General features: G+C 44.7%; 1 protein-coding gene across 2 annotated transcripts in view; it reads left to right on the forward strand.

Annotated features, from left to right (window-relative positions):
* immt (inner membrane protein, mitochondrial (mitofilin)) overlaps window positions 1-12,673 on the forward strand; it is a 70,440-nt gene that overhangs the window by 11,215 nt on the left and 46,552 nt on the right. The window contains exons 4-5 of one of the 2 annotated variants that reach the window (XM_069923654.1): window positions 10,096-10,216; window positions 12,520-12,660. In XM_069923654.1, coding sequence (XP_069779755.1) covers window positions 10,096-10,216; window positions 12,520-12,660 — 262 coding nt within the window. The remainder of the gene's footprint in view (window positions 1-10,095; window positions 10,217-12,519; window positions 12,661-12,673) is intronic. The other variant, XM_069923655.1, reaches the window with a different exon arrangement.

Consider the following 12,673-nt stretch of genomic DNA (forward strand, 5'->3'; position numbering starts at 1 on the left):
GTTGCCGCCCTGGACCAGGCCACTGCCACACGAGTGCTGCAACTCGTTCAGCACCCACCCGCGGAAGTTATGTACAGGATCATCAAGCGGGTGCTCACTGGCTCCCTTGGCCTCTCCAGGAGCCAGCGTGCTGCTCGGATGCTGCGCCTCCATGGCTTGGGGCCAGTCGTGTTGATGGATGAAATGCTCGTTCTCATGGGTGATTACACCAACTGCCCACTCTTCGAGCACATCTTCCTGACCATCTGCCTGAAGACATCCGGCTGTTACTGTCCCAGGAGAGCTTCGTCGACCCTAGGAAGGTCACTCAAAAGGCTCAAGAGCTATGGCTCGAACGATTCCCAGAGGGCTCAGCAATCCAACAGGTTACGAGTCACGGGCATGACCATGCCAAGCCCTCCTCTAGTGCTGCAGTGGCCTCAAAGAGCATAGCCAGAAGCAAGTCATCCACTTCAGGCCTGTGCTTCTTCCACCAGTGCTGGGGAGCCAAAGCTCAGACGTGTCGTCAGCCCTGCTTGTTCCAGGGAAACGAGCAGGCCAGCCGCTGTTAATGGCTGTGGCAGCTGGCCAAGAACACGGCCTTCTCTACCTGTGGGATTCAGTCAGGCCAACGATTCCTCGTCGACACCGTGGCCCAGATCAGCGTCATCCCGGCTACAGCCATCGAGTCCCGGAACTGGCCTCGAGGACCTCCCCTCCGTGCAGTCAATTCGATAGAGATCCGAACATATGGAGACAAGACTGTCCACTTCCAGATCGGCCAGCGGAAATTCTCGTGAGGTTCACCATTTCATCCCTTCCAACCGCCATCCTGGGTGTCGACTTCCTCCTCTTCCACGGACTCCTGGTCGACTTTTGAGGTAGGCCACTGGTAGATGCCCATACCTTCTAATCCGTTCGCATTCCACACAGAGCAGCCGCAGATGGCCATGTTCAGCACGCGCAAGGACTAGTTTCAGCGTATCCTGGACGAGTTCCCATCCCTCCTCAAGCTGCAGTTCTTCGCCACCTCACCACACCACAGGGTGCTTCGTTACATCCCCACCTAAGGCCCACCGGTTCTCGCCAAGGCACACCAGCTCCCGCCAGATAAGCTCTGGATAGCGAAGGAAGAATTCTCACATCTGCAAGAGCTGGGGATCATTCGACACTCCGACAGTCCTTGGGCCTCACCACTCCACCTGATCCTGAAAGCCTCCAGCGGCTGGCGCTCCTGCAGAGATTATGCATCCAAGGGTTCTGAAGGAAATGGGAGAAGTTATAGTTGATGCATTGGTGGTCATATACCAAAATTCCTTGGATTCTGGGCAGGTCCCAGCAGACCGGAAGACAGCAAATGTCACGCCACTTTTTAAGAAGGGATATAGGCAGAAGACTGGAAATTATCGGCCAATTAGCTTGGTCTGTAGTTGGAAAAATGCTTGAAGCCGTCATTAAAGATGAAATAGTGAAACTTTTGGAACGTAAGGGTTCAATCAGGCAGACGCAGCATGGTTTTAGAAAGGGAAGATCTTGTTTGACAAACTTGTTAGGATTCTTTGAGGATATAATGGGTGCGGTGGATAGAGGGGAACAGGTTGATGTTGTATATTTGGATTTCCAGAAAGCGCTTGATAAGGTGCCGCACAAGAGACTTCTCAGTAAGTTACAGGAAAGTGGAGTCCGGGGAAGTATTTTGGCCTGGATTGAAAATTGGTTGTCTGACAGGAGGCAGAGAGTCGGGATAAGTGGGAGTTTTTCAGGTTGGCAGAGAGTGGTAAGAGGGGTGCCGCATGGGTCGGTGTTAGGCCCACAACTGTTCATCATTTACATTGATGACTTGGAGGAGGGGACAAAATGTGGTTTAGCTAAGTTTGCGGATGACACCAAATTGAGTGGAAGAGCAAATTGTAATGAGGATGTGGAGAGTCTGCAGAGGGATATAGTTAAGCTGGATGAGTGGGCAAAGGTCTGGCAGATGGAGTACAATGTTAGTAAGTTTGAGGTTATCCACTTTGACAAGAAAAATAAAAGAGCTGAATATTATTTAAAGGGTGAAAAACTACAGCATGCTGTTGTGCAGAGGGACTTGGGAGTGCTTGTGCATGAATCGCAAAAAGTTAGGTTGCAGGTGCAGCAGGTTATTAAGAAGGCAAATGGAATGTTGGCCTTCATCGCAAGAGAAATTGAATTCAGGAGTAGGGAGGTAATGTTGCAACTGTATAAGGTACTGGTGAGACCGCACCTGGAGTACTGTGTCCAGTTCTGATCTCCATATTTGAGGAAGGATATACTTACTGGCTTTGGAGACGGTCCAGAGGAGGTTTACTAGGTTGATCCCTGGGATGAAGGGGTTGACTTATGATGAAAGATTAAATCGTCTAGGATTGTATTCGCTCGAGTTCAGAAGAATGAGAGGAGATCTTATAGAGACATATAGAATTATGAAGGGTATGGATAGGATAGATGTAGGAAGGTTTTTTGAGCTGGCCGGGGAAACTAAAACGAGAGGACACAGTCTCAAGATTTGGGGTAGTAGATTTAGGACAGAGATGAGGAAAAATAGTTTTTCCGAGAGAGTAGTGAATGTTTGGAATTCTCTAACCAGGGAAGTGGTTGAGGCTGCCTCATTAAACATATTTAAAATTTGGTTAGATAAATTTTTACATGATAGAGGAATTATGGGATATGGGGAGAAGGCAGGTAGGTGGAGTTAGGTCATAAATTAGATCAGCCATGATCTTATTGAATGGCAGAGCAGGCTCGATGGGCCATTTTTGGCTTACTCCTGTTCCTACTTCCTATGTTCCTATGACGGCTTAACGGCGCAACAGTATCTGACCGTTACCCAATCCCTCACATCCAGGACTTTACGGCCAACCTTCATGGTGCGAGGGTATTCTCCAAGGTCGACCTGGTGCGCGGGTATCACCAAATCCCGGTGCACCTCAAGGACATAACCAAAATGGCCATCATCACCCCCTTCGGCTTGTTCGAGTTCCTATCCATGCCGTTCGGGCTAAAGAACGCCGCCCAGACCTTCCAGTGCCTCATGGACAAAGTGGGCAGGGATTTGGATTTCGTATTCATTTACCTGGACGACATCCTTGTCACCAACAGAGACCGGACACAACACAAATCTCACCTGTGCACCCTGTTCTCCTGACTGGCCGACTTCGGCCTGACGATCAATCCGTTCAGGAAAGAGTTCATGTAGTTCCTGGGCCATACCATCACGGCCAAAGGAGCTACACCTCCTGCTACGAAGGTCACTGCAGTCAGGGAGTTCCCACGCCTGGGCAACTTCAAGGGGCTATAGGAGTTCGTGGGTATGGTCAATTTCTATTACCACTTCATTCCGGGCGCTGCGCGCATCATGCAGCCGCTCTTCATCCTCATCGGTCAAACACCGTGAGTGGGATTTCCAGAAAGCGTTTGATAAGGTGCCGCACAAGAGACTTATCAGTAAGTTACAGGAAAGTGGAGTCCGGGGAAGTATATTGGCCTGGATTGAAAATTGGTTGTCTGACAGGAGGCAGAGAGTCGGGATAAGTGGGAGTTTTTCAGGTTGGCAGGGATTTGGTGGATCCCTGTTTATGGTGGACTCCAGAGACCAGCAAGGCATTTGAAGCCACAAAAGATGCCCTCGCGAAGGCTACCATGCTTGTTCACCCACGCACCGACCTGCATATGGTGCTCTCCGTCGATGCCTCTGCCCCAGCCGTTGGCGCCGTCCTGGAGCAGCAGGTAAACGGACAGTGGAAACCACTGGCATTCTTTAGCTGACTTCTTCGTCTACCAGAGTGCAACTATAGCGCTTTCGATCGTGAGTTGTTTGGCATGTACCTGGCGGTGCATCATTTCCGCTATTTCTTGGAGTGGAAGCCTTTCACCATTATTACCGACCAAAACCCCTCACTCAGGCGCTCGCTATGGCAAGAGATCCCTGGTTGGCCCACCAACAGCGTCACCTCTCCTTTGTGTCGGAGTTCACCACCGACATTCGGCACAAGGCAGGGAAAGACAACGTGGTCGCCGACGCACTCTCACGACCAGCCATTTGCGCACTGACACCCGGCCTCAACTTTGACCAGCTTGCCTGGGACCAGAAGTCCGACGAGGCGACGCCGGCCTTCAGGACTGCCATTGCGGGCCTGCGGTTCCAGGACCTCCCGACTCCTCACGGTGAGGGCACTGTCCTGTGCGATGTTTCCATGAGCACCCTGCGACCAGTGGTTCCCCAGCATTGGTGCAGACAAGTCTTCCACTATATCCATGACCTTTCCCACCCTTCCATCAGATCCACGGTCCATATGGTGTCAGAACGTTTCGTCTGGCACGGGCTTCGGAAGCAGATTGCGGACTGGGCCAGAACCTGCACCTATTGCCAGCTTTCCAAGGTACACAGGCACACCAGAGTGCCCGTACAAGATTTTGAACATGTCCGGGAGCAGTTCAGCCACATACATGTGGACATCATCAGACCCTTACCCTTTTCCCGAGGTAACCGTTACCTTTTCACAGTGGTAGACCACACCACTCGCTGGCCCAAGGCGATCCCGATGCCAGGTGCCTCAATGGACTCCTGCTCCCGAGTGCTTTTGAAAGGTTGGGTTGCCTGGTTCGGTGTTCTGAACCACCTCACCAATGATCGGGGCGCCCAATTCACCTCTGCCTATTACCCACAGGCCAATGGGCTAGTCGAGCGATTGCACCGCCTCACCGGCCCCGACTGGTTGGACGAGCTGTCTTGGGTGCTCCTGGGCATCCGCTCGACACCCAAAGAAGACCTACAGGCGTCATCAGCCGAGCTGGTCTATGGTGCACCGCTAGCCCTACTCGGTGAGTTCGTTAACACACCTCACAACCCCCAGCAGTCACCGCACAGTCTACTTTCCCACCTCCAGGCCCAGTTGGACTCTTTCACAACCCCACCGCCGCCCAGACATGGCACACGGGCCTCTTACATCCCCAGCGAGCTGTACTCCGCAGAGTACGTTTTAATCAGGCGGGGCCTGTCCACAGCACCTCTACGAAGACCATACGAAGGGCCATACAAAGTCGTCCAGCATTCAGGATCTACTTTCACGCTGGACATCGGTGGTAAGAGGGAACTGTTTATGGTGGACAGGTTAAAGCCAGCCCATCTCATCCCCACCGAACCAGTAGTTTTGGCCCAACTCAAGAAGCGAGGCCGCTTGACAAAGAAGGACATTGGCGGCAGTTCTGGGGCGGGGGGGCTGTGTGGCGGTACGCCATTAGGCAGGCGAACCGCCCCCGCTTGTCACGCACGTGGTGGGGCAGCTGGCCAAAATGGTGCCGTCGGGGGTTTCCTCCCGACCTCAGCACCGGGATCAGAAGACCGCGCTTGGGGACCCACGTGATGCTCTGGTGATGTCGGGGCCCCCAGTGCGGTTCTAAGCTAGATCCGAGCTGGGAGTATAAGACCAGCCAGGCAGCCTGCAATAAATCAGTCTTTGCTCACTGAACTCCACTTCTGGTTGTGCGATCCTTCAGTTAGCAGTGTTGCTCCCGCTACACAAGTTTATATTTCAGGTTGAAGACCCTGTAAACAGGCCCTTCAGCCTTGCCATGTCTGCACCAACCATGATACCAATCTAAATTAATGTCATTTGCCTGTATGTAATCCTTATCACTTTATTACACATCTGATCCTGTGTCTGTTTAAATGTCTTTTGAATATTGCTATGATATCTGCTTCTTCCACCTTCCCTTGTGATGCATTCCAGGTATCTACCATTTCTTTTTAAAAAAATACTTACCTCAAATTTCCATTAAACTTAACAATGCAAATAAAAGTGAAGCGATGCCAATGAGTAATGCGGATTATACAGAATTTAAAAAAGAATCACCATTTAAATGGCAAACACAAGCAATCCGATACCTAGGTATCAGGTTAGATACTAATCTAATAATAAAGCCACCTGAACAAATTAAATTATCAGCCATTAATGAAGAAATTACAGGAAGACTTAGAACATTGGAAAGAATTACCACTATTGTTGATAGGGAGGGTAAATTACATTAAAATGAATGTCTTCCCAAAGATACAATACTTATTTCAATCGTTACCAATTCCCTTAACAGAGAAATTCTTCAATGAACTAGAGAATAATAAGGAAATTTTTATGGAAAGGTGGGGGTGGGGGGGGGAACTGAGGATAGTGTTAGATAAATTAACAGAGTGGTACAAAAAATGTGGTTTGCAGTTACCAAACTTTAAAAATTATTATAGAGCAGCACAATTAAGGTGTTTATCAGATTTTTATCAGACAAGGGAAAAACCAGATTGGACGAAGTTAGAGCTAGATAAAATAGGGGAGAAAGTACCGGAACATATACTTTATAAGTGGGATGAAAAGCTGGTGCAATATAAAAGCTCACCAGTACTGCATCATTTACTAAATATATGGAAGAAGATTCACTTCGAAAGGAAAAAAAACAAATTACCAACAACCAAAATTATTATTGACTCAAAATCATCTAATCCCTTTAACATCTCCTTTCGAGAATGGGAGAGAAAAGGAATTAAAAGTATAGAGAATTGTTTTTTGGGAAATAATTTATTAACATTTGAACAAATAAAGTACAAATATGGAATAACTCATGGTACAATGTTTGCATACCATCAACTGAAAGCCTTCTTAAAGGATAAATTGGGAAACAGACTGAGGTTACCAGAAGGAAGCAGCTTTGAATATGTGATTACAGAAACAATGATAATAAAAAGATTTATAACGAACATGTACATCAAGCTGCAAGAGAAGGAAAATAATGAAATAAGCTATAAACCCAAACAAAAGTGGGAAAAAGATTTAAACATAAAGATAAAAAATGAAACATGGAAAAAGTTAAGCTCTGGAAATATGAAGAATATAATAAGCACAAGGTTACGAATAATACAGTATAATTGGTTACACAGGTTATATATCATGCCCCAAAAGTTAAATAAATGGGATCCAACATTATCGGATAGATGTTTTCGCTGCAAGAAGGAAATGGGAACAACAGTACATGCAATTTGGGCATGTGAGAAAGTGAGAAAGTTTTGGGAAGATCTAAATCATGTATTAAATAAAATCACAAAAAGCAACATACCAAAAATTCCAGAGATCTTTCTTCTAAGTAATATAAGAAGTAAAGAATTAGGCCTAAAACTGGATGAAGCACAAAAAAGATTTATTATGATAGGCTTAGCAGTAGCAAAAAAATGTATAATGTCAACTTGGAAATCAGAAGAGAGCCTGAGAGTACAGCAATGGTACATAGAAATGAATAAATGTATTCCATTGGAAAAAATAACATATAATTTAAAAAAATAAATTCACATTATTTGAACAAATTTGGGAACCGTACATGGAACATAACAGAGAAGACCTACCGCAGACCTCCACCCCCTAAAATGATAGAATGAGAAGAAGACGAAATGAACTGACCCAGTGTGTAAAAGTAGATGACACAATTTTCTTGTTTATTTTCATTGTGTGATGACATTGTTTAATGGGTTTATTGTATTGTATATGTTGAACGTTTAATGGGTTTGGAGGGGGGAGGGAAGGTAGAGGGGAAAAAAGAGGAGAAAATGCCACTGTGTATATTTAAGAGGGAAATGTTTGTATGTATTTTGATTGATATGGTTCACAGTGTGAAAAATTAAAAAAACTTTAAAAAAAATCTCCATTAAACTTTTCCCCTCACCATAAAACAGTGCATTCAAATTTTGACATTTCCATCCTGGGTGGAAAAGACTCTAACTCTCCATGTCTCTCTGAATTGTATATTTGGTTCGCAAGAGCATCTACTTGCACGTAAATCTACATCTGCCAAGTGGGAAGCATTCAAAAGAGAAACAGCAAGAAATAAATTAAATTAAATTTTTTAATTAGACATACAGCACTGTAACAGGCCAATTTGGCCCTTCAACATTAACTTACACTCCAGTACATTTTTGAAGGGTGGGAGGAAACCAGAGCTCCGGAGGAAACCCACGCAGAGATGAGGAGAATGTACAAACTCCTTACAGACAGCGTGGGATTTGAACCCAGGTCTGGACCTGATCGCTGGCTCTGTAAAGGTGTTGCGCTAACTGTGCCGCCCTAAGAGTTCAAGGCCAACATGTCCTTGTAAAGCTGAGAATTCCACAGATTCAGATTCACTACACTCTGGAAGAAGCAGTTTCACCTCATCTGTCTTAATTCTACTCTGAACCTTGAGATTATGTCCCCAATTCTGGTATCATTAACCAATCAAACAACTTTCTTGCTTCTAATCTATTCTTTTCATGATTTTATATTTCTATAAGATTCCTTCCCCCTTCACCCACCATCCTAACTTTTAATGAGTTTAGTTTCAGGTTACTCACTCTCTCCTTGTAAACTAATCATCTCATTTTCAGAATCAACCCAGTGAGCCTCCTCCGTTCTGCCATATTCCTTCCTCAAATATGAAGAAGGCTTCACCAGTACCCTGTCCAGTCACAGCAGAACCCACATGCTTTTAAACTTAATCCCTCTTGCAATGAAGGCCAACTTCCCATTTGTCTTTTTGACCATCTGCAGGCCTTGCACATTAGCTTTTTTCAGTTCATATATAAGCACCCCCAGGTCTCTTCATAAATTTTCACCATTTAAGCAATAGCCCGATTCACTACTTTTCCTGCCAAAATGGATGACCTTACATTTATTAATGTGGCTCTTTATCTGCAAACCTCTTTCCCACTCACGTAACCTATCTATATCTCTCTGCAGACTCTCTCTCTCTGCTCTACAGAAATTTCTTTATCAACAAGTTTAGCGTTTTTGCAAAATTTAGCTGCACGATACTTTGTTTCTCCCCCCCCCCCCCAAGCATTTATGAGTGCAGCTCTGATCCCTGTGACACTCCGCTTCAAAGAAACACCCATTTATCCCAATTCTTCGCCTTCTATTTGTTAACCAATCCTCTGAACATGCTAATGCATAACCTCCAACTTCATACATCCTTATGCAGAAGTCTGTTATGTGGCACCTTGTTGAATGCTTTCTGAAAATCTAAGTATACAACATTCTCCTGTTTTATCCATAGTGCTCATATACACAAGGAGCTCCAATGAAATAATTAAACATGATCTGCCCTTCATGAATCCATGCTGTGTCTGTCTGAAGGAACATTTCTATCCTGATGACTACTCCTTAAGGATAGTCCATAGTCAAGAAACTGCTTGAAGCTATGATTTAATTTTGAGATATAGCACAGTAACAGGACCTTTTGGCTCATGAGCCAAATACATCAATTAATCTACAAACCCCATACATTTTTGGAACGTAGGAGGAAGCTCAAGCAGACACTGCGAGATTGTACAAACTCCTTGCAGACAGTACCCGATTTAAACTCAGGTCGCTGGCGGTGAAATGGTGTTGTATTAACTACTACACTAACCATGCCACCCTAAAATAACTTTTTTTCAACTCGTTCAGGAGGACATGTCCCACAAGCACTGCCCGTGAATGGAATACTTCTAAAATTTACCTTAATGTAAAGCTCGTCGTGTTGTTAGAGAATCCTTTGAAATAAGTTTGAGCTGGAAAACATTACAGAAGTAGATGTTAAGTGTATGGACTCAAATGAACTTGTTTGACTTTATATTAAAATTGTACTCCAAGAATTTGCTCAAATATATTTTTGTACTTGTTGCTCACACATTACAAGATATAGTGACGCAAATAATTAATTTTTAAAAGTTATAATGATTGACACTTGTAGAAGTAAAAACACAATGCTGGAGAAACTCAGCAGGTCAACAGTGTATTTTATGTAGCAAAGGTAAAGATAACATAAAGTACACTGTTTGATCTGTTGAATTTCTCCAATGTTGTGTTTTTACTTCAATCTCAGTGTCTGCAGACTTTTGTGTTTTACTCCTAACATTTGTAGAATTTTATTTTTATTCTGAAATAGATTTTAGAGTGGGAATTGCAGTGCCATATAAATATACATTTTTCAGTGAAGTCAATTCTTGCCAGGAACTTGTCTGTGCTTAGTTCTGTTCAGTTCTGTCGATAATTTTGAAATATGTAGGATTGTACTGATTAATTCGACACTTCATTTTTTTTTAAGGATGCAGAGGGACCATTGAAAATATCAACGACGACTGAAGTGTTTAAAGATTCCAAACTGCCGAAAACCATGCGTCATAAAGATAAAGAAGCTTTACCCTTTGAAGAGACTGCAGGAGAAGGTAATTCTGGTTCATGTAATTTAAGATTTTAGTGGATCCTGTTTAATATTGTTGGAAAATATTCTGCAGCATTGTGAAGGATTGATGGATGAAGTGCCCAAGTAGAAAAAGATCCAGATTCAAGATTCCTTCATTGTGTAATAAAACGGGTGTAACATTACTCAAGTCTACCATAGGGCAGACCAATTCGCCATCAGCAGAAATTGCCGGGCGCCTCTTGCAATCAGAAAGAGAAACAAAAGAGAGTGCGCCCCCCCCACCAATTCCGGCTCTCTTTTTCACCATCCCCCTCCCCCCCAAAGGCTTGCTGAGTATCTGGATTTGCCTTCAGCATTCCTGCAGCCACACAAGCTCCAGCCCAAACTATCAGTAACCCGAGCTCCAGATCTGCATCTCTAACATGATCATGAAGCCTCATGGCTATTTCTCATTGAGATATACAGCACAGAAACAGGTGTTTCAACCAAGTTCATCCCAACCATGAAGCATCCATTAATCCAACACAAATATCATTAACTCCATCCCTCACCCAGCCATAAATTCCACCTTTTACCTAAACTAGCGACAATTTACAGTGGTAATTAATCTATCATATATTTTTGGAGTATGGGTAGAAACTGAGTAACTTGAGAGGGAATGCCCCTCTCAGCACCCTTACGCATCTCGGTTCTGATAGCTGGTACCTCTTCAGCCAGTCTCTAGCAGTCCGCAGCCTGGTGTGAGTCCTTTCACCACAGTTGCCTGCAGCCTGAGTGGGTTCCTTGCCTCAAGTCCCCAACAGTCTGCCGCCATGGTTAACATCCCGTAGATTGTCTCCTCTGCTTCTCCTTCTCAAACGGTGGAGGATGGGGGTTTTTCCCATTTTCTGGTCCCCTGCATTAGTCCTCTGCTCCCCTGGTGTCTGCAACCCCTCAAGGTTGGTGCTGAACATAGACGCTGCCAGCCTGGATCCAGACCCCGCTGTTGCAGGATTTTAAAAGTAACCACCGTTGGCTCCTTTAACAGGCTGTTTGAAACTTGTACAGAGCCGTCAGTAGTTGGACTGAGCGGTAAAACCCTGCGGAAGAGTGCTGTGTCTCCTCATTCTCCACCGGAGAAAACTAATCTGCCTTTTTTTGTATAGAGGTCATCTCTATTTTAATTGGGTCATCAATATGTGGGTGTAGAGAAAAGGACAACACATGTCGGACTCAGTTTGGTCAGCTTGTCCATTGGTGAAATAAGTTAGCGGAGTTTCGTGCATGTTTAAAACTTGATTTTGATTATTTCAAGTTTCTAATTGTTCCTAATAGAGTTACACAAAGTAGAGCCTCTTGGTTCATTCTTGATTTCTGGTTCTTCGAGTAGTGCTTGCACATTCCCTCTCTAAGTGCTCATATCCCAAAAATATATGGTAGGTTAATTACCACAGTAAATTGTCCTTAGTTTAGTTGAATGGTGGAATCTGTGGCTGGGGAGTGTGGGGTGAGGGATGGAGTTGATGAGTTTAATGTTGGATTAATGGATGCTTGATGGTTGGCATGAACTCAGTTGGTTGAAGTGCCAGTTTCTGTGTGGTATATCTCTGAGAAATAGCCATTAGGCCAACTCTTCAATGCCCGTAGAGAATCACAAAGAATGTAGATGCTGGAATCTTGCGCAAACAAAGAATTGCTGGAGGAACTCAGTGAGTTATAGACAGCATCAATGGGAGAAACATTTTGGATTTATCTGGACCCTTTATTGAGACTAAAGAGAGAAGGATGTGATTCTTTTTCTGCACAGGGGAAAGAATCTGGGGGAGGTGCCAAGAGGTGATGGAAATAGGACTGGAGGTATGACAGGTGGAAAGACGGGTAGAGGGAGAGACCACTAGGAAAGGGATGGAGGAAGAAAAGTTAGAAGTAGATAAAGAAGAAATGGTAATAGTGGATCCAGATAGAGTGGGTGGGGTGGGGGGGGGGCGGGTGGTAAGTAGAGTTGGAAAAGTCAACTTTCATGCTGTTAAGTTCAAGCCTGTCCAGAAAGAATATGATTTGTTCCTCAAGTTTACACTTGGTTTCGCCCTAACAATGGATGAGGCCAATGACAGACGTATCATTATAAGAATCAGAAAATGTGGTAGATGGTATGCTTTAGCTTCCAACAATTCCTCGAAGAGCAATTTTCCCTTTTGTTGTCTATTGTACATCCTTACTTTTCTAAACAAATATATCATTCTTAGTGCCAACAGCCAGAATGTGAGATGGGAACTTGACCACATTTCTCTTGAAAGCAAGGAATGTAATTCTCTTATCCCCACCACAAACCCAAACTCTTTTCAGATTCTTCCAAGGATGCAGCTGCAATTATTTCTGCTGTTGGCGATGCCCCATCAGTACCTGCTCCTGTGGTGCAAGTTGAACCCAGTGCTCAGGAGCAAGGTTCAGAAACTACAAGTCAGCATGGAATGGAACACAAAAATGGTAGGTGAAGTGG

The sequence above is a fragment of the Narcine bancroftii genome, chromosome 3 (assembly GCF_036971445.1).
Source record: "Narcine bancroftii isolate sNarBan1 chromosome 3, sNarBan1.hap1, whole genome shotgun sequence".
In the NCBI taxonomy this organism is placed as follows: domain Eukaryota; kingdom Metazoa; phylum Chordata; class Chondrichthyes; order Torpediniformes; family Narcinidae; genus Narcine; species Narcine bancroftii.